This window comes from Chenopodium album, chromosome 9 (genome assembly GCF_948465745.1).
Source record: "Chenopodium album chromosome 9, dcCheAlbu1.1, whole genome shotgun sequence".
In the NCBI taxonomy this organism is placed as follows: Eukaryota; Viridiplantae; Streptophyta; class Magnoliopsida; order Caryophyllales; family Amaranthaceae; genus Chenopodium; species Chenopodium album.
In genome coordinates this window covers 60,770,197-60,790,923 of record NC_137842.1, presented here as the reverse complement: position 1 = coordinate 60,790,923, position 20,727 = coordinate 60,770,197, and the positions used below count along the sequence as shown (strand labels likewise).

The following is a 20,727-nucleotide window of genomic DNA, read 5'->3' as shown; positions in this document are numbered from 1 at the left end:
ACAATGGTTATGGGCTATTATTGGGTTTACTCTAAGAGTATGTTTTATTTGTGTAATATCTTTTACTTAATTACTTCTACATTTAGAAAATAAAAATTAAAAAAAGGTAAAAAAAAAAAAAAAAAATTAAAGAAAAAAAATCTTTGACTTCTTTTTTTTTTTTACTTATATGTTCACACCAAGTCAATGTATCACGTTATTCATAATGTCCAAAAATGTTGTTATTAGCAAACTAATAGAATATATAGAAGTATATATTAATACGTTTTTCATCCATCTGATTTAAGTGAGTATTACTGTTTTTGTAAAACATATTACAGCAGTAACTATTGTTTTTTTAAAACTTACTAAGTATTAGTAATTATTCTTTTTTTTAAAACATATTAGTACCATTGTGCAAGTAACTGTTTGTTCCGGGACCAGGCACTACTGCACCAGGACCAGGAGTCCAGGAGTGCTAGTCTGCTTGGCAGTTTCTTTTGTATCCATGAAAGCCATTGATCTTCTTAGTTTAGTAGATCAGAATACATCTTCATGGAAATGTGTTAGAAACATGAACCTCGTAGTAAACAAAAAAAACATAAAATTAACATGCATATAAAAGAAATAGTGCTTATTTTTAAGTGTTAGATATAAAGATTACACTTTTGGTGGCTTTAGACATTGGAATACAAAAGCTAAAGAACCTCCATTTACAACTCCAATTTCCTTTCAGCTAACTGCGAGTCACCTAAATGCATCACGATGCACATTCGACTCTTCACAGGATGCCTCCTCCAACATTTCCATAAATCCTTTGTGAGAAGTATCATTTGAGATGGGAAAGTTTAGACCATTTGTTGATGCAGCTTCAAACCTTGTCCACAGCTCCTTCTTCAGAGTGTTTTCACCTGGACGCTTGCCTCTGTAAATTGTGCTTTCAGACCCCTTCCACAAAGGAGTGCTTTCTACTGTTGCAAAGTTGCTCCTTGTGTTCCCTGCAATCGATACATCTTAATCTCAGATGGTGTCTATAACGAGTTTAGTTTAAAGAGACAAGTAACAGAATTGAATTAAAATACTATACCTTTTAAGCAAAAATTCTTGTTTTCTTCATCTTGATTATGAGCATTAGTTCTGCTTTCCTTGGGATCAAGACATAATTTCTGATTGAAAGTAGTAGCTACTTCTTGCAAGCTAGCATGATCCTTTGGTTGTTTTTTATCAAGTGGTTCCAGCAATGTACAACATTTAGGTGGCGACGTTATCCATGCTGGTGAAGCATCTAGAGCTCTATTTCCATATGTTGATTTACAGGAGGGTTTTATTCCAATAAGCTCAAGGTACCTATTGCCCAACTTCTCTTGATCTTCATCACTGGAGCCTTCAGAATCTGTTGACTCGAATATTTTTTGGTTTCCAGTTGGAAATGGTGTTGATTTATGGGATTTCGCAATTTTTCTGTAGGTCAGATCATGACCAGGCTCAACGTAAGCTCTTACAGGTGGGTTTTTGGGGCAGGGGGTAATCAAACTTGTAGATAAGTCACCAACCGGAATGTCCTGAGCAGACACAATTCTCATATCTGAAATGCTCTCTAAATTTTCAGAAATAACTTCGATCTTTTCCTTTTTAGATTTTTCATTATCACAAGGTGAGGAAAAAATGGCAGCAGTTACACTCGAGGAGATCCCTTCACAAACGGTTAGCTTGGTTGAAGCATGAGCTTTGGAAGTTGTTGATTTTGGCCTCAGCAGAGGAGTAAGGAAAAAAAGTTGTTTACCTCTCTCTTCTACACAGCCAGTAGCACGCCAAGATACAAGTGGGGAAGGAGAGACCAATGATTCAAACTTTGCAGGCTCCGGGGTACCAACTTCATGCACATTACCTTGATCAACCACAACAGGACCTTCAACACGAGTCTCACAAAATTGAATCTCAGATTCAGAGTGAGGAACATCAATTGCCTTTTGAAGCCTAGGAACCCACGGCTAAGTATAGTGAACAGGAAAGACACAATTAGTCATATATGGTTGGTGAAGTAAGCAGGCTAACTTGGCAGAGGATTTGAGGGCTGACCTTAAGAGAGGAATGGATTTCAGACAGCACTGTTGTGAAGGATTTAATTTCTGTAATCTTTTCATTGTCAGTTGTATCCACTTTGACTGCTTGGACTACAATTTCATCGATCTGCAATTAAGAAAAATATGCCTGAATCTTGCTTTTAACATCACAAGGGTCCACAAATTCCAGCAAATTACACAAGTATAGATGAATATGGTCCACAGGCAAATTACACAAGTATCGCACGAGTACATTCCATATAACATTACCAGCATAGAAACTCATCATTTACCAAATAATAGGTAAAGTTGCAAGAAAGAGCATTAGACAAAAAGATGATGAAGAGTATTCATCATTTGTTATCAAATGAAAGATTATCCATCCCTCCATTTTCCTTCCTTTCCTTTCCCTCCATTTCCAATAATCCAAAGAAAGTGTTACCGAGCATGTTCTAAAACTGAAAACATGCAAATGAAAGCCAATCAAATAACACAGACAAAGCTCAGTTGTGCATAATTTATTCCCCCTAGCTCCCTGTGCACTGACAGTTCTTCATTCCCTCTTGAACTGGACTAGTTGATTTTACAATCCCCAATCAAATAACTAGTGATGCAATAAACTCAATACTGCAGTCTTAAGTGATGAATTTGGTCAGTATAGTTATTAGCTTACTAGCTTATAAATTTAACATAGATTATATGAGCATTCTATAACACATGCTGATAGAGTATAAAACATATTCATGAGCCTCGACCATTAAGCTTAAGTTTTTGGTTGAGTTGGTCCTTTAACATGGTATCAAGAGCCACGCCCAGGAATATGTTTTATGCTCTATCACATGCAAATATTTGATGATAGTAATTCATTATAGCAATATCCTTTTTTACATTAACATGTTCCATTACCAGGTCTAAGCTCAATTGAAATCTCACAAAGGACCCTCATTGAAAATTTGATCTAGATTCATTCCCCTAACTTACAGACTCAAACACCAAAACAAGCAGCTCTTAAGGTAAACTCAATACATGTACTACTCTGTATAACACAGTTGCTGATGAAACCCTTACTTTGACTCCAAAATATGCTCATCACTTGCATATGCATCAAACAAGCTAAACTAGTAAACCAATACATTACGATACAGTAGAAACTTGTAGAAAGTTCCAACTAGCACACAAAGAAACCCTAACCTGCACCAGAGTTGATCAAAAATACAAAATCATTCTCAATTATAGGAGAATCTTACATTTAGACACCACAAAAGCAGGACAATTTTACATGCCTAAATCGGTTGTTTCCAATCGAATCAATATGATAAGTGCCTACAGAACTATGAAAACATTGACATGCCCCTTATCTTCACTGAAAATTGATCAAAAATGCCAAAACATGTCTCGATTCTAGGAATAAATCTTCTCATCCAGGCACCATAAGAGCAGGAAAACTATACACCATACCATATAATTCTCAAATATTTCGATCAGAACATAACGATACATGCCTACAGAACTGCAGAAACAATCACCTTAACAATCTAATCTCTTGATTGTACCTCCCCAACAACATAACAAAAGCAATAAAAAGCTCTAAATTGCAGTTACGATTTCCAGGCACTCAATGTTAACCCTAAATCTTGCTCAACAAAACAAGTACCAAATTTTGTACAATAAGCAGGTGTTAGCTCCAATTCAACCCCTAAATGAAATCAATAAAATATTTTCCTACGCTTGTCTTTGTAAAATTGAAAATTAATACTATCACTGAACAAATAATCGATACAAAATAATGTAATCCAAAACATTATCATCATACATTTCCAGAAATTGAATGTTAAGGTATAATAATCCAAAAATCAAACCTCAAAGCAAGAAACCATGCTGTTCAATCTGAAAACTTAGGGTTTTTGACAGTATTTACAAATATCAAACAATCTGTAAAATTTGAAATAAAATTGATTAAATTACCTGACGAAGAAGAGAAGAAATATCGGAATGAACTAAGAGAAGACGATCAAGTGGATCGGCAATGTTTGATTGTTGAGTTTGGGAATGAGGAGGAAGTTCTTCCGCCATTTTCAACTTCGTTTGATTTTTAGAGGATTTATTAATGGATTTGAAGCCGCCATTAGAGACATCTCGCAGAGGTTTCCTCCTTGCTGATTTGAATTTGCTGTCGCCGTCGGTTTTCGTCATCGTATTGTCGCTGTTTTCCGGTTGGATTGTTGTAAAAGTGTTTGTCTGAGTTCAGGTGGAAGAAAGGCGGGCTTCTTATTTTTTTGAATTTTATCTGAAAGGTTTTTTTAAGGAAAAAAAAATTTTTTTTTTTTTTTTAGGAAATTTTTTAAGGAAATTTTGATATCAATCATCAATCAATCAATACTATATACTAAAAGACACACCAGCGATGACACGTGTCATCTCCTGGTGTGTCCTTAATTAATTTTTTTTAAAAAAAATATATTTTAATCAGGGAAACAAATCATTTACAAAAATCATTTTATTTTGTACATATTCCATATTGACACGTAATACTTATTATATTTAAAATAAAAGATTTATTCGCAAATCTTTCTAATAAAAATTGGGTAATATATACCAAAAATCAATATTTTTAAATAATTAGTGATCTATTTTACAATAAAGATTTTTTTCTACTTTGTTTTAGTTGTGTATTGGAAGCTACAATTAAAATTGCAAATATCAAATTAACATATCACATACTTTTATTATTTCTTGACTAATTTATGATTATAATATTTCTCAATCAATAATAAAAAAAAAAAAAAATCAACGTGCATGGCACGGGATCTAACCTAGTTTGCTACTAAGAAAAACACCATTATTCATATTTGATACCTCCTGTCAAAAAATAAATAAAAAAATAAAATATATATATATACATTTGCTACCTATTTAAATTTTTTTTTTTTTTTTATTTTGCTACCACATAAATCACAATTTGTTAAAAATTGTTATCACATGTATTTGTTTCCGTTAGTGAGGCTCAACCACCTTCTAGCCACCCCTCCCTCCTTCCAGCCACCCATACTCCCTGCTACCACCAACAACCTCCCTTGTCTCACCACTACGGCAGCAGCAACAGCCAAACGCAGCCGCCGTCACCAAATTGCGGCTAATCGCAACAATCACCCTAAAACGGTGGGAAATCATAGGAAAGAGAGGGTCGTGGGGTCGTTTAGGGCAGTTTTAAGGGTGGCAATTGCGGCCAATCGCAACCAACACTACCACCCTAAAAACGAAGCCCTAAAACTCGTTTAGGGCGGTTTTAAGGGTGGCGTTTAGGTGGGAGGGAGGGTCATGGGGTCGTTGGCACCGAGGGATCGGAACAGCCGGCACGGAGTGGGAGGGGAAGCGGTGGCTGACGGGCTACATGCAGCTGGCGACGGAGGTGGGAGTGGTGGCTGGCGGGCTGTTTTGCCAAGATTTTTATTTTTTTTTTAGTTTTTTTTAAGATAAATTGAATATTATTTAATTAAATATTAGGCCCCACTTAACGGAATCTTAATGGATTTTGTTAAGTGATAGCAATTTTTAACAAACTGTGATTTAGGTGGTAGCAAAGTAAAAAAAAAAAAAAAAAAAAAAAATTAACAGGTAACAACTGTGAAGAGTGGTGTTTTTACTTGTAGCAAATGTCAAAATTGCCTTTTTTCTTACTTTTTTTTTTCACTATATACCCTCAAGTTTTTTATTTATTCACCATATACCTCTCAAATTTTGTAAATTTATCATATACCGTACCCCCGACTTTTCACAAAAACTACATCATATACCCTTTTATGACTATTTTTTTAATCCAAACGCAGATGAATACATCCAAGAAAAAGAAAAAAGAGCAGGAAAAGAAAAGGCAAGCACACAAAACAAACTAAGCAACTACCTACACTCCTAAAGAGGGATGAGGTGAGGCAAAGCAACACCCCTAGCTAATATCCTCCTCTAGAAAACGACTAAACTCTAATGGAGAATTATTCAAGAAAACTAATTGAGAGTTCTAAATGACTCTGCAGTTGGCCAACCAATCCGCCGCTCTATTACATTCTCGGAAAATATGTGCCACTCTCACTTGCCAAATATCATCATTGATTAGCTTTAGGCATTGCCTAATGATTGTTAAGTTCGTTAGCCATTAAGGATAATTATGACCTGAAACCGCCTTAAATACGTTTCCCTACCCCCGAAACCACCACATTCCGTTTTCCTACCCACAAAACCACACTGAGGTTTCTTTTCTCATCCTCAAAATCAATCATATATAGGCATATGGTTATGGAGATTTGGAGTTGTTTTGGGGGTTAAAGAAAGAAGAAGAGTGTTTTCGGGGAAGGGGGATATAGTCATATACTCCATCCGTCCCAAATTACTCGCAACGATTTGACTTTTTGACCATCTTTTTTAGCTATTATGTGAAAGTCAATGTAATTATGTAAGATGTTTTAATTTATTATATATTTTAATTTAAAAAGATTATAAAATTTAAAAAGTTGGTAACATCTGATTTAATTTAGAACACCTGGGGAAAAGTTAAGAACATCAGATTTAAAATTTAGAACATACGAGTAAAAATTTAGAACATGAATAGTGTTCTCATATATATACTGCAGTTCCTTTTCGGGCGGCTGTAGGACGGACGGCCGCCTATAAGTGGTAGGGTAGGGTGGGTGGTACCGCTCAGATTGCGGCCAATCTTCCGAAACATTCGGGCACTCCTTTCTTCTAACTCCCATCAAAGCCTTTCTGACTTAGCCTGGCCCGGTCGCCCTACGCGACTGGCGCTTCAAAAGGTAGTTTCTACTTGCCGGGAGGGCGATCCTCCCAGTGAACTGACCGAGATCAGGAAAAGATAGTGTTGGTCACTACTATAGACCCCGTTTTTCAACATTTCAATAGTTGGTAGATCGGGTCCTCGCATCATATTTTTTCCGAAAAGAAGAATTTTGTGCAGATATGATTGCAGAACTTTATATAGGGGGAGGCTCTCGTAAGAATTTTTCTTATGTGAGAATTATTTTATGTGAGAACACTTTTTATGCTCTAAATTTTTACTCGTATGTTCTCAATTTTAAATATGATGTTCTAAACTTTTTTCCGGGTGTTCTAAATTGGTACTCACATGTTCTAAACCATAAACTAATTAAGTTAGATGTTATATATTTCGAATGACTTATTCCGAAATTTTAACTTATATGTTCTAAATTTTAAAACGTGCGTGTGTTCTAAGATTTTTAGTTATATATATGTTCTAAATTCGAAAGCATATGTTCCAATTTTTACTCGCATGTTCTATATTTTTACATATATGTTCAATATTTTTACTCCCATTTTCTATATTTTATACCAAGTGTATTAAATTTTTTATTCAGACGTTCTAAATTTTAAATCAGATTTTCTAAATTCTAATCATATGTTCTAAATTTCATAAAGCAAATTTTTAAAATTTTTACTCACATGTTCTAATTCTTGAATCATATGTTCTAATTTATTGCTCACACACATGTTCAAAATCATTATTAACATGTTCTAAATTATTAGTCATATGTTTTAAATTTAAATTTGAGTCGCATGTTCTAAATTTTTACTCACGTGTTCTAAATTATAGATCAGTTCTCATATAAGTATGAATTCTCACATATTAACCTATTCTTACCGGATCCCTCCTCTATAATATATATGGGGGAAGTCACAATTCATGGGAATTTTCACTTCCCACAAAACATGGGAAGTTACTTACCCACCCCGGCCCTCTCTTGGTCATTCACAATTCCCATGATTTATAAATTCCCACATGACAACCAAACATATTTATGTAATTCCTAGGAATTTTAATAAAGGAAGTAATTTCCCATCACCAACCAAACAAGCCCTAATACTCCGTATGTCGTAAATAGAATAAAGCACAATGTGCTAAACATACCTAAATCTAAAATCTTTTAGGAAAAATGGAAACTAAAAATCCTACTTTTCGGTTTTCTAAAAATCCTACTTTTGGGTTTTCTACTTTTGGGTTTTATAGTTAGGAAAATTTGCAAATTGCAGCCATTTAAAAATAAAATTGCAAATTGCAGCCCAAAAGTTCATATAAATTGTAAATTGCAGCCCGATTCAACTTTTTATCGGTTTACTAGTTGAAAAATCTTCGATTAAGGTTTTAGAGGCCAATTTAGGGCTTAGAGGTCCGAATTGAGATCGGAATTAGAAATAAAATAACGCAAATATCTCGTTTTGCGTAACAAAAATGTATCGATTTGTGGGAAACTGTAAATATGAGACACTTAGGTTATTTTTTTGCTGATTTCGAGCTCAATTCGAGTCCTTAAGGGAAAAAATGACCCCCTAAAACCTTAACTGAAGATTTTTCAACTTGTAACCGATGAAAAAATTGAATCGGGCTGCAATTTACAATTTATACGAACTTTTGGGCTGCAATTTGCAAAAAAAAAAAAATTTAAATGACTGCAATTTGCAAAATACTAACTTTAAATGGCTGCAATTTGCAAACTTTCCTTATAGTTAAAACAATTCTATTTTTGACCCATTGATAGAATAAAAATTAAGCGGAAAAACTAATTATCTAAATTTCATGTAAGTGGAAGTTGTCCGATTGAACAAAGACGCAAAAGTAGCCAAGTTAACAAACTCAACCCCCACACACACACACACAAAAAAAAAAAAAAAAAAAAAAAAAAAAAAAAAAAAAAAAAAAAACCTCACACGTTTTAAACCCACACTTTCACTTTCACTCTCATACGGCATCTGGCATCATCACCTCAACAATGGCGGAATTCTTCACAGAAATCAAACTCCCTCAACAAAAACACTACAACAATCACTCAACCTATTTCCCTCTAATTCTATCTCCAACCTTCAATTCCTCGTTTATCAACACCATTAAATCCCACAAAAAATGGCTCGATTCCCGCCTTCATTCCGCCGGCGCTATCCTTTTCCGTGATTTTCCGGTATCAACCGCCGCCGACTTCAACGAAGTCGTTGAGGCTTTTGGGTATGAGGAATTCCCTTATGTCGGTGGCGCTGCTCCTCGGAGTAGCGTCGTTGGCCGTGTTTTTACCGCTAATGAATCTCCCCCTGATCAGAAAATCCCTTTTCATCATGAAATGGCTCAGGTAGTTTGTTTGATTTAATAAAACACAATTTAATTGCTCGGGTTTTTCTATTATACACCCGGGTGTACCTTATCAATATCGAGTGCTTATTTGCTCATTTCAAATGAGCAAATGAGAGTACTGTGTCCATAACAATTTTGGACTCCTGATTGTGTAATTGTCTGTTTTTATTAAGTTTAGTCAATTAATTATTTTATTGATATGTGATGAAATACTTTATTCATTGAGTTTTTTAATTCATTTTGTTGATCTTTGAAATAATTGGCATTCTTGAATATTCTAATGGTTTGACTTTGTTAGTCAATTCTGGTCAAAATTATTTGCTTCATTACGGGCTGTTCGAAATGAATTGAGCTGAACTGAACTGAACTGAAGTGAATATTTTATAAGAGAAGGAAATTATGAGCTGAACTGAACTGAGCTGAATTTCAACGTAAGAGAACAGGCCCTAATTTCAGACTTTGTGATTGTCATTTGGAATAAATATGATCAGTAATTAATAATTATGCTAGTTATTATTCTGTCATTTAAAATTCATATGTTTGTAATTTTGTATTGTCACTTTGTAGTTTAATTATTGGGGGTTGCTTGCAGTATGTAATGTTGGAATATATTACTAGGTTCCCGAGTTTCCGGCGAAATTGTTTTTCTATTGTGAAGTAGAGCCCAAGACTGGAGGAGAAACTCCTATTGTTCTTAGCCATATCATATATGAAAGGATGAAAGAAAGACACCCGGAATTTGTTCAAGAACTCGAAGAGCATGGACTGATGTATATTCGGGTGTTGGGTGAAGGGGATAATCCCGCGTCCCCTATTGGTCGTGGGTGGAAATCTACATTCTTGACTGATGATAAGAGTGTTGCTGAGAAAAGGTTTGTGGCTTATTTGATCTTTTAGATAATACATAGATCATTGCGATTTGTCATAGTCCATAACTCCATAGTTATGTTACTCTAGCTTTCGTTTTTTTATATAATGTTTAGCATTTTATTAAATGGATGACAAGAAAGTTAGATTGAGCTTATCTTAAAAATTGTCCATCCATAAAGTACAGGATTTCGTGATTGAGGGAACTATGTTACTTGCCTCTACTTGGATTAAACTTGTTACCTTCAATGTGTGTCACTTGAACATGTACTCGTTTTTTACACAAGTACCCGAGTGTCTGAGTCTGAATTACATGCTGTGGTAACAGCATTAGCTTGATTTTTGCCATCGCCAACAGTCCTACACAGCCCAACATGGGACTATGGGACATGAGAGTTATTACATTAGTAACTCAGAATACCTTCCTACATTTTATTGTCTTAAGTAATGACCATAAGAATACTTGTTTTTCAGCTTTTGAACTGTGGTTTTATTACACTGCTCGTATTTTCCATGGAATATTTGAATTATATGGGCAACTGATCAGTAGAGTTTGAGGGAGTTCGTTATGTACTTGATAATCTTTTTAAAGCGATTTTCAATTTTGTTGAAACTGAAGTTGCAATTGAAACCTTGAAAGAATTCATAAACAGATTCTGATTGTCTAAGCTGACATCGGATCTAAAATAACCACAAGCTCTTAAGTAACATATTCTGACATCAGATATTGATAATGCTTCAGAAATATTAGATGAGAGCATAGGATCAGGTTATTTGTGACTATTTATTACTTTGTGTTGCTCAATATCTGCCAGAATGTTTTGTTTGTGATACTGTACGTTTGGCGGTTCTTTAGCAGTTTCCGTTTATTTATATGGCCATTTGGCAAAGCTATTAAAACACTGGCCTGTTAACCTAATGCCACAATATAACTCTTACTGGATGCTGCTTGCCTGCTTCCCTCCACTAAAGTAGATGTCAATTGTATTAATACCCTTTTGCTTGTTTGACAAAGTTGTGGAATTGTATGCCACCCAGTACATAACCTTTTTGTCTAATTAGTGTGCTTTGTAATGAACTAATCGCCACAAAAAAGTACTTGGGGATTCATGACTCGTACTTGTGACGATGTGTTGGGGGGGGGGGGGGGGATTGATTTTTTCTGTTCAATTGTGCTTAAATTTGGTGACCTCTGTATAATTAGAGGATGTTCTGTATAATCCTATATCCGCTGGTTGTGAAAATCAGCTGTCTTTGAAACTTACATCGTATGGTCTTTTCCTCAGGGCGGCTAAGTTAGGAATGAAGCTGGAATGGTTGGAGGATGGAGTAAAAACAATAATGGGCCCTATCCCTGCTATTAAATACGATGAAAGTAGGCAACGTAAGGTCTGGTTTAACAGCATGGTAGCTGCTTATACGGGTTGGGAAGATGACCGAAATGATCCTGTCAAGGCAGTTACCTTTGGTGATGGAAGACCATTGCCTGCTGACGTTGTATATGACTGCCTTAAAATTCTTGAAGAGGAAAGTGTTGCTATACCATGGAAGAAGGGAGACGTCCTTCTAATTGATAACTGGGCTGTACTTCATTCTCGTAGATCTTTTGATCCACCACGCCGTGTGTTAGCTTCTCTTTGCAAGTAGGCAGTAAGTTTCTTGCTTGTTTACTGCTTTGCATCTGTAAAACATATTTTTCCACTTTCGCTGCAAATAATTTATATATAAACTGCTATTAGTTAGATGGAATCACAAAGCAAGATAATGTGTATATATTTGATAATAATGCTGCAAAGCTTTCACTAGTGTAGCACAGGATAGTATGTGGGAAACATAGTGCACTTATTTTCCGAACATCTTCTGTGGCTTTGTCAATTATTTGCTATGTGCATGCCTAGTAACCTTTTGTGTGCTGCAAATTTGTGGTTATTGTAGGATGCTGCTAACCTGCTTAGTTGCTCTCATATTGTTCTTCTCGATACCTGTCTATAGTAAATAGCAATAATATGTTGATAAATTTGGGAATTTTGAATCAACGATATGACACCTTCAGATTTAAGTGTTGCTAACTTGCTTCCGCATAGCACACAGACACGAACATCTGGTGTACTTCAGAAACTATTTGATTTAGATTATCAGTAGCTGAAAAGGAGACCTTGCAGAACTTGAGGATATTTGATAATACAGAATGTTGCCTAATATGTTTAACCCTTTCTGAAATAAAAGAGGGTGAAATACTTTGTTCTTTTACCTTTCTTGGAAGCAAATTCAGAACCAATACATTCATACCAAAGTACGATTCACAACCAAATAAGTTCGGACAAAATTAGTCCAAATAAAGCCTAATGTTCAGACGAAGGGTACTCTGATGAAAACTGAAAAGATCAAAACCTTAAACACAACACTTAATAAAAACATGGAAATTGATCTGTATGTGCAGGCAGTTAGGCCATCGTAAAGAAACAATCTTCACTTCACAATTAGTCCAAACATAGCCTAGATTCACAATTGGCAAAACGTGCAAAGAATGGCATCAGGAAACAATCAAACGGCTAAATAGAGAAGCATAATCTTAGTAATAGCTGTTTTTCTATGTTATCTACTGTAGAACATAAAAGTATAAAACACTGGTGCCCTTTAATCTATAAAACTTAGGCCTGATAGGTACATGCCTTACTATAAGGACAGAACAAAATATTTGTATTTACAGAACACGGTATATGACCTGACTAACACATCTGAGAAATTCTATTACAGCTATGAATGTTCAATAAATTGAACATATCTTACAGATTTTGGGAGAACGCAAAAATTGAAGCCAAATGGATAAGTGGAATCACTAATTCACAACCATTACCCTCTGCCACTGTACACAGATACAAGCAAAAAAATATATTTTGAACATTTAACTGAGATTTTGAGATTCATATCAAAACGCAGTGATTGACACACCAGTCCCTCTCTCATCGTCCTTGAACAAGGCCACTGAATACTTGGCTATTCCCAGCAAGTGTTGCTTCCCATTCCACAGAAGAAAGAAGGATTTGCGAAAGAGCTATCACGATTTGCTTCATGTCCGGTCGCAAGATGGGATCATCATCAACACATTGCTTTGCCAACATGGCCACCTGCGCAGATGCAATGAAGAAACAAGAGAAGAATATAAATTGCTTGTTTTACTTTATAGGAACTCTAATAGTGATTTGTCTCAAAAAAAAAAAAAAAAAAAAAAAAAAAAAAACTAAACTCTAATAGTGATTTTTCTGAAATTCTATCTCCCTAGTCCCTACCAAATGAAAAGTTAATTATGTTACAGCTTTTTCCATCCCATTATAAAGAGCTTAGAGTTAACATAGCTTTAACCCTGATAAAAAATTTCAGTTTGTTTTGGTTTAGGCTGTTATATTGGGATACTTTACAACAGTTGTCACACACAATGCAGTTGGAGGATATGTAAAAAAAATGGGCTCTTTTCTTAAATTGCGTTGCTATGTTCAGTCAGAAATCATGAGCACGTGTATCTCACCTTATATACACAGTCATGTGGATACAAATCCATTAGATTTGTATCAATGTAGTCCCTCAAGTTTGACATGCCCATTGAATCAGGTACATGCCTCAGTACAGCCAACATCTGCGTTTAAGCACCATTTAGCAATAATCAGTTCACATGGGTACTACAGGGTAAAGAGTCTTAAGACAAAATGGATATATTTTCCTCTATTCTAGGAGTATATTTTTAAGATTATACTTACAATAGAAACAAGTGATCGCCTTTCTGGACCTTTAGGTGTGCTTTCAGTTCTTATTACCGCTTCTTTTCCAGATATTAACTCAAAAAGAACCACACCAAAAGCAAAAACATCACTTTTGGTTGTAGCAAGGCCATTGCTCAAGTACCTATATGAAATAGAGATAAATAACCAAACTATCCTTTAAATAATCGATAAGCAACCTTAAAGAAGGGTAGGTGTACTCACTCAGGAGCTAAGTAACCATAAGTTCCAACTACTCTTGTTGCCGAAGCTTCTATATCACCTGCTGTACCAACAAGTTTTGACAACCCAAAGTCTGATATCTGAAATAAAAGAAACAACTGAATTAGAGATTCCAGCATTAACCAATCCCGCCTTCCCGCCTTCATGGTGTACAAGAAAAGTAAAATGAGAGACAAGACAGTAATTACCTTTGCCCTAAAGGCTCCATCAAGCAAGATATTGCTTGATTTAATATCTCGATGAACATAATGAGCTTTTGTGTGCTCATGAATATACTCTAAACCTCTAGCAGCATCAAGAGCTATCTGAACCCTCATGATCCATGAAAGAGATGTATGCCCTGCACAGCAACCATCGGGTTCTTTAGATAACCAACCTTAATCTTGATTAGCCAGGTAGATCAGATTGTAGAGCCTCAAAACGAAGCTTGTAATTTGTAACCTAGGAAGATGTAGAAGAAGATATAGAAAGCAACTATAAAAATGACAAGTAACACACCTTTATTATGAGAATCATGTAAATGGCTCTTCAGTGAACCTTTTTGTGCATACTCGTATATAACAAAGAGCTCATCGTCAGTGGCTGCATATCCAAGCAACTCCACCTTATAAAGGAGAAAAATGAGAGTATCATTCAAAAATTTCAAACTGAGACTAAAAAGGGTTTTGTTGGTAACAACAGAAGTTATCAGCATTGATCCTGTATAGAACTTACCAAATTTGTATGATGAACCTTACATAACAGTTTCATCTCTGTCATGAATTCTTTAGTTTTAGTCGCAGTCATTCTCTTGATTGCTACCTCCTATAAGAATCATCCAAAGTAAGTCATCACAGGCTAACTTGCCATGAGCAATTATTGGGAAAAATAAATAATGTTCATAGTAAATGGAGTTAATCTTGAGAAGAAATCTTTACACTTCCCAGCATTTTACCTGGTCATGGAGAAGACCATAATATACAGAACCATAAGCTCCATGCCCAATAAGATTTGACTCAGAGAATCCTTCCGTTGAAGCAAGGATATCTTCATAGGTGAAGGTAACCGGCTTTTCCACTTCAAAAGCGTCATTGCCTATGGCTGGATCATATAGGAGGATACTCAAATCAGGACATACATGTAATATCTAATGACGAGCCTTATTTTTACATACATGAGAGATGAGACTAAGGTCTCAAGTACAACAGAAAACTTGTTGAACACAACACTTTCAAATTAGCGTATTGAATACACAGTACAAAATTATGCATAAACAGTTATAATCATTGACATTTATTCAACGCTTGCCTGAACAAAAAAAGCATTTAGTCTTCTCTCTTATGATAAGAATAAAGGTGGGCAGGTCCACCCAAAAAATTCCTAGTCAAACATTTTACTTAATCCCAGATAAGAGCAATGCCATTCTTCTCTCTTTCTTGTAGGGGAAACTGATGGTTTGCCAATTAAAAATTGTAGAGCAGGATTTTACGGTGGCCAAAATTATTACCAAATTCACAAGTCAGTTATCTCTATATATTTTTTCAACAAATTTCTAGAGAACAATACCTTTAGGAATGTTTATTTGATGTTGGCTGTTCGGTTCAACAACACTTTGTTTCCAATCATCTGATCTACTGCAGAACCTTCTAGAAGCACAACAGAAACTAGTATTCCGCAGAACATGAAACTTATGTGAACGTCTCTCACTAGGATCTTTTGCATGACCTTCTTGCTCACTCTGGGAGCAGATTGATGATCTGAACACAACAATAAAGAGTACAAGTATCACAACCACAGCTAAACCAACACCAAGGCCTCCTAGTATCCATCCAAAAGGCATATGCTCCTTGTGACTCGTTCCGTTTTCTGTCAAAAGATTATCACATGGTCAATAGAATTTCTATCATAAGACATGAAGCAGATGCTCTCACGAGGCACAGTGGTATCAGAAAGAAAACCTTTTTCTTATAGGCTTCAAACTCAGAAGTGATAAGAAAATTCTGAATAACCTTAAGCAGAAACTGTGGTGACCTGACTTTATATGCTAATTAAATCAGAATTTAGTTTTTCTGTTTACAAAAATTGTTAAACCAAATACACAAAGCCAACTTCATATTTTCCAGTTGACGAAATCCCAGAAAATGGATTGGAAGTTTTGAAACTTGACTTTAGGCAACCCTGATCATGGCTGATTACATTATTGCACTAGTCTAACTTGATATTCTCTCAATAGAGGTTGTTATAAAAGCTTGTTACCATGCATCATCAACAATGATGTGCTTTGATCTTCATTAGTATTACACTGACAACCAGATTGTAGCTACCAATGAATTAAATCATTGTTTTTATTATTTGCCTGTACATCCAAAACTTAAAAGTTATACCTTTGACATCACTGACTGATGGAGCAGGCTCTGGAGCTGGAGGCTTACTCGTCTCTATTGGATATGGATCGCCGGGAACTGGAAAAAAATTACAAGAAGACTTAATGAATCAGGGCATGATGCAGGGAGTATAAGGTTCACCACAGAATCTGTATACAATGGAAGCCACTGTGTGGATAGGAAGTTTCACTTCATCATCAGCAGTAATCACAGAGATTTAGGCTTTCTAGAGTTTTTATCAAAATCTATACGAGTTAACAATTTCAGTATAACAAACATTCTTAATAAATAAATAAATATATTTTTGTTTACCACACATTTTCCACACGATTACATATTCTGTTGTTTAACAGGAGATTGCTGCATCCCCTGCCCTCAAACCTCCTACAATCCTACTTTCTCAGCTTGCTGTTCTACTAATTAATGAACAGTAGGTCTCACCCAATTGAAGGAGAGCTCATTACAAAATGTTCTGAGAATTGCTTAAGCATTCAGGATCACTAATTTACCAAAATCAAGGCTTTTACCACTTATAGAAAACAAGGATGCTTCTGCATCACAACCAAGAACTTACGCTGGTCAAATGATACTCATTTATTGTGTTGTTGATCCAATTCTCAACCAACCCTTGTTGTTTCCTCCTTCTAAGTGAATGACAAAGAAAAAATACACATGCCACGATGGTGCTTATTTTGAAACTGACATCATACCACCAAAGATATTGTCCATATTCTGAATGCATCCTCAATTGAACAAACCACCACACACAGTCCACACATTCAGCTGCTTACCAGCTTCTAAACAAGAGTTGGTGCATTCAAACGGTCCAAACTCATCATTTGATCAACCCGTTACATTATCTCGATTTCATAATAAACAAAAACTCAAATCAAACCCTTAATCAACTTTTGTGTCAATCTTTAAGGCATTCAAAAGGGTGACACAATTGACCCCAATATTAGTGTCACAAATTGACCTCATTATCTCTATATCTACTTTTTACAAAGTTTGGAGACACTTAAACTGGCACTAATTTTCCAGTAACTCCCCAAATTGCACAGAACATATACCAGCTTGGTCAAACTGCCACTATTATTCCAGTAACTCCCCAAATTTACCTTTTCCTTTCTAAAAACTCCCACAAATTGATAAAGATTGACACAGAAGAATCTCAAAAATAGTAAACTTCCTTCCAAACTTCTCTTACACAAAAGTTGTAATTCTAATTATGCTATCCTTTCAGCATTCAAAGATACTTCATTAACTACAAGTCTACAATAGACTTTACTCTCTATCTCTTCTCACACTTTCTTTAGGGTGATACCACCTACTCCTATTTTCCAATTCTTACTCTTCTTTATCTAAAGCACTGAACCTCTTCTTTTCTTTCCAACTCATATGCACTTTTTGCTGGTGCATAGGGATCGACAAAGGACAGTAATGTAGAAGGGATACACCCAAACTCATATTTTCACTTTAATCAAATCAAATTTATAAAATTATCAACTAACTTCACTATTTGGTTCATAAGGAGACACAAAAGGCAATAATAAATACATGATCCAATCAAATTCCTATTAATAATATGATAAACTTAAATTTTAATATAACCATTCTAAGAATATAAATTCACTTTTTTAGATGTAGATACTAGCTAGGCTAAAAAGGCAATGATATAGACGAGATTCGATCAAGCTCATATATTCACTATGAGTCTATAACACACCCAAAACATGTAATAACAAGTCTATAATCCCAACACCACTCCTAACAACAACAGCAGCATAAACAAAGAATCAATAATCAAATCAAACTCACACACCAAAAGTTAAAATTTAAATTAAAAAATGGACTAACCTGAATTCAAAGGAATATAATAAAGTTGTCCAACAGTAATATTATCAGGATTATCAATCCCATTAACTTGCTCAATACTATCCATACTAACCCCAAATCTACTAGACAAAGAAGAAAGAGTATCCCCATCTTTCATAACATAACTCATCAAATAATTCCACAATCCACTTGAACACCCACATAACAATCTCACTGAAACAACTTCATTAATCCTTGCCATCCTACTATTACTGTTATTCTGTACCAAAGCCAAACCCTGATATGCATCTTTCACCAAATCATTCACTAACCCACTACCATTTCTCACTGTAAATGTTGTTGTTGTCAAATAATCTCTCAATCTAGGGTCACAAGAACAGTTTTTTCTGACAAAGATGAAATCTTTATCACTATTTTCAACTGTTACATCTTTTGGGAGGACATCAAACATGCTTTGGATCAATGGCAGAGTCAGATTTGAGGTGGGTTTTAGAGCTAAGAATGAAGCACAAACTCTACCAGCGTCAGAACAGTTCATGGGTTGTGTTGATGATATTGATATGGTAAGTGTAGAGAGAGAAAGTAGTGAGAGAATGAAGATGGAGATTGAATTGAAATGTAAAGATTTCATCTTTTTTGTGAGTTTGAATTTCTGGATTGATTTAGTGAGATGGGTTTGTAGAAAATTTGAGAGAAAATGAGGAATTAATTGATTGTAATATTAAGGGGGTTTGAAGAAGAAGAAGAAGAGCATAGTAGTACTGCAATTGTTTGTTTGTTGTTGTTGTTGTTGTTGTTGTTGTTGGTGTGTAAGGTGGTTTTGTGTTGGTGTTGGTGATGGTGAGTAAGAATGAGCTGTTTTGTGAATACAGGGGTTACTGCAAAAAGGGGGGTCTGTCTATTTTTGGGGTTGAATATTTATTATAAAAAAAAAAAAAAAAAAAAAAAAAAAAAAAAAGTACACTTTTAACACTTTTACTACTGTAGTGAAGTAGTGAGAAGTTAGGGCCTGTTCCGATTGACTGAAATCAGCTGAACTGAATTGAACTGAACTGAGCTGGACTGAACTTAGTAATTAGTGATTTTTAACTACGGATTAGTGATCTTTGATTATTTATTGATTATTTATTACTATACATATGTGTATATACAAATGTACATATTAAAATATTTACGAAAAATATACTATATAATTATAATTATAAAATGTATGGAAAATATATTATAAAATGTACGGAAAATATATTAAAAACTTGAAACCTCTAAACATTTTAAACACATATACTATTTAATTTAAAAATAAAATAGTATTAGGACAAAAGAACACAAAACACTTACATGTATCTAACCCATTTAAACAAATTTTAAGTTGTGTAGTACTCTAATTTTCTCAATGAGATTAACATTAGAAATATGTATCAAAAAAATAGAACCATTTGAACAATGAATTGTATCAATATTATTATTATTATTATTATTATTATTATTATTATTATTATTATTATTATTATTATTATTATTATTATTATTGTGATTATTATTATTATTTATTGATTATTATTAGTAGTAGTATTATTATTATTATTATTATTATTATTATTATTATTATTGTTATTATTATTATTATTATTATTATTTATTAATTATTATTATTAGTATTATTATTTCAATTATTATTGTTATTATTATTATTATTATTATTATTATTGTTAATATTATTATTATTATTATTATTATTATTATTTTATTTTTTTTTAAAACATTATTATTATTATTATTATTATTATTATTATTATTGTTGTTGTTGTTGTTGTTGTTGTTGTTGTTGTTGTTGTTGTTGTTGTTGTTGTTGTTGTTGTTGTTGTCGTCGTTGTAATAACAGCTTAAAAGAATGAAATTTGGCTTTATATCATTAGCAATATCATTAGACATAAATTAAGAGCTGAGCTGAACTGAACTGAACTGAACTGAATTTCAACGGAACAGAACAGGCCCTTAATTTGAAAGGGGGTGACTTGGGGTTTAAGTGGAGACTGTTTAAATTAATGTACGAATCTAATTAGTCGCGAGGCAAAAGCTTTTGATTTTACTCTTACTTATTCCATATTTATTGCTTGTGTGTGTGTTTTTTTTTCTTTTTTTTTTGGTAGAAAAATAAAAAATAAAAAAAAAAAAATTTAATTGAACTAGTAGAGCCATGCACAAGTCAATTTGATCTGAATTACGGAGTATGGGACGGAACAAGGTTTTTGAGAGGAGGGGTGGGAGATTGGAAGGGATTTTTATCTGAAGGGGTTTGAACTTAGTGCTGTGTATATGGAAAGACATAAGACTTGTTCACTTCAACTTAATTTCAGATCAATTCACCTTTTAATTTTCTTCTCTTATAAAATATTCATTTTGACTCTATTCAGCTCCAATCAGTTCAGTTCAATTCATCTCAGTTCAGTAAATGTGAACATGGCTATAGTCAT

The 20,727-nt window shown here is 34.3% G+C and overlaps 3 protein-coding genes across 3 annotated transcripts; 1 reads left to right on the top strand and 2 right to left on the bottom strand.

The window, feature by feature from the left end:
* Positions 1-617: 617 nt before the first annotated feature.
* LOC145560022 (uncharacterized) lies at positions 618-4,175 on the bottom strand. The gene is made up of 4 exons (XM_081621280.1): positions 4,008-4,175; positions 2,059-2,169; positions 1,067-1,970; positions 618-977 (listed from the first exon to the last, which is right to left on the bottom strand). The coding sequence occupies exons 1-4, from the start codon at positions 4,113-4,115 to the stop codon at positions 727-729; spliced, it is 1,374 nt and encodes a 457-aa protein (XP_081477406.1). The 5' UTR covers positions 4,116-4,175; the 3' UTR covers positions 618-726.
* A 4,580-nt stretch (positions 4,176-8,755) lies between these two features.
* LOC145560021 (clavaminate synthase-like protein At3g21360) lies at positions 8,756-11,910 on the top strand. Its single transcript, XM_081621279.1, has 3 exons — positions 8,756-9,187; positions 9,808-10,061; positions 11,343-11,910. The coding sequence occupies exons 1-3, from the start codon at positions 8,837-8,839 to the stop codon at positions 11,701-11,703; spliced, it is 966 nt and encodes a 321-aa protein (XP_081477405.1). The 5' UTR covers positions 8,756-8,836; the 3' UTR covers positions 11,704-11,910.
* Positions 11,911-12,593: 683 nt separating this feature from the next.
* On the bottom strand, positions 12,594-18,884 carry LOC145557850 (lysM domain receptor-like kinase 3). Its single transcript, XM_081619031.1, has 11 exons — positions 18,275-18,884; positions 16,418-16,495; positions 15,600-15,899; positions 14,989-15,134; positions 14,769-14,858; positions 14,553-14,658; positions 14,243-14,394; positions 14,037-14,134; positions 13,812-13,956; positions 13,583-13,690; positions 12,594-13,184 (listed from the first exon to the last, which is right to left on the bottom strand). Exons 1-11 carry the CDS (start codon positions 18,882-18,884, stop codon positions 13,020-13,022), a joined length of 1,998 nt encoding a protein of 665 aa, XP_081475157.1. The 3' UTR covers positions 12,594-13,019.
* Positions 18,885-20,727: the final 1,843 nt, after the last annotated feature.

What these genes read in the sequence shown, in the direction of transcription:
- LOC145560022 (XM_081621280.1), bottom strand. Translation starts at nt 4,115, where the DNA reads ATGGCGGAAGAACTTCCTCCTCATTCCCAAACTCAACAATCAAACATT. An exon ending in AAATCCATTCCTCTCTTAAG is followed by an intron (nt 1,971 to 2,058) that starts GTCAGCCCTCAA and finishes CACTATACTTAG; the next exon opens with CCGTGGGTTCCTAGGCTTCA. An exon ending in CAAGAATTTTTGCTTAAAAG is followed by an intron (nt 978 to 1,066) that starts GTATAGTATTTT and finishes TATCGATTGCAG; the next exon opens with GGAACACAAGGAGCAACTTT.
- LOC145560021 (XM_081621279.1), top strand. Translation starts at nt 8,837, where the DNA reads ATGGCGGAATTCTTCACAGAAATCAAACTCCCTCAACAAAAACACTAC. An exon ending in TTCATCATGAAATGGCTCAG is followed by an intron (nt 9,188 to 9,807) that starts GTAGTTTGTTTG and finishes ATATATTACTAG; the next exon opens with GTTCCCGAGTTTCCGGCGAA. An exon ending in AAGAGTGTTGCTGAGAAAAG is followed by an intron (nt 10,062 to 11,342) that starts GTTTGTGGCTTA and finishes TCTTTTCCTCAG; the next exon opens with GGCGGCTAAGTTAGGAATGA.
- LOC145557850 (XM_081619031.1), bottom strand. Translation starts at nt 18,884, where the DNA reads ATGAAATCTTTACATTTCAATTCAATCTCCATCTTCATTCTCTCACTA. An exon ending in TTATATTCCTTTGAATTCAG is followed by an intron (nt 16,496 to 18,274) that starts GTTAGTCCATTT and finishes ATTTTTTTCCAG; the next exon opens with TTCCCGGCGATCCATATCCA. An exon ending in ATGGTCTTCTCCATGACCAG is followed by an intron (nt 14,859 to 14,988) that starts GTAAAATGCTGG and finishes TGATTCTTATAG; the next exon opens with GAGGTAGCAATCAAGAGAAT.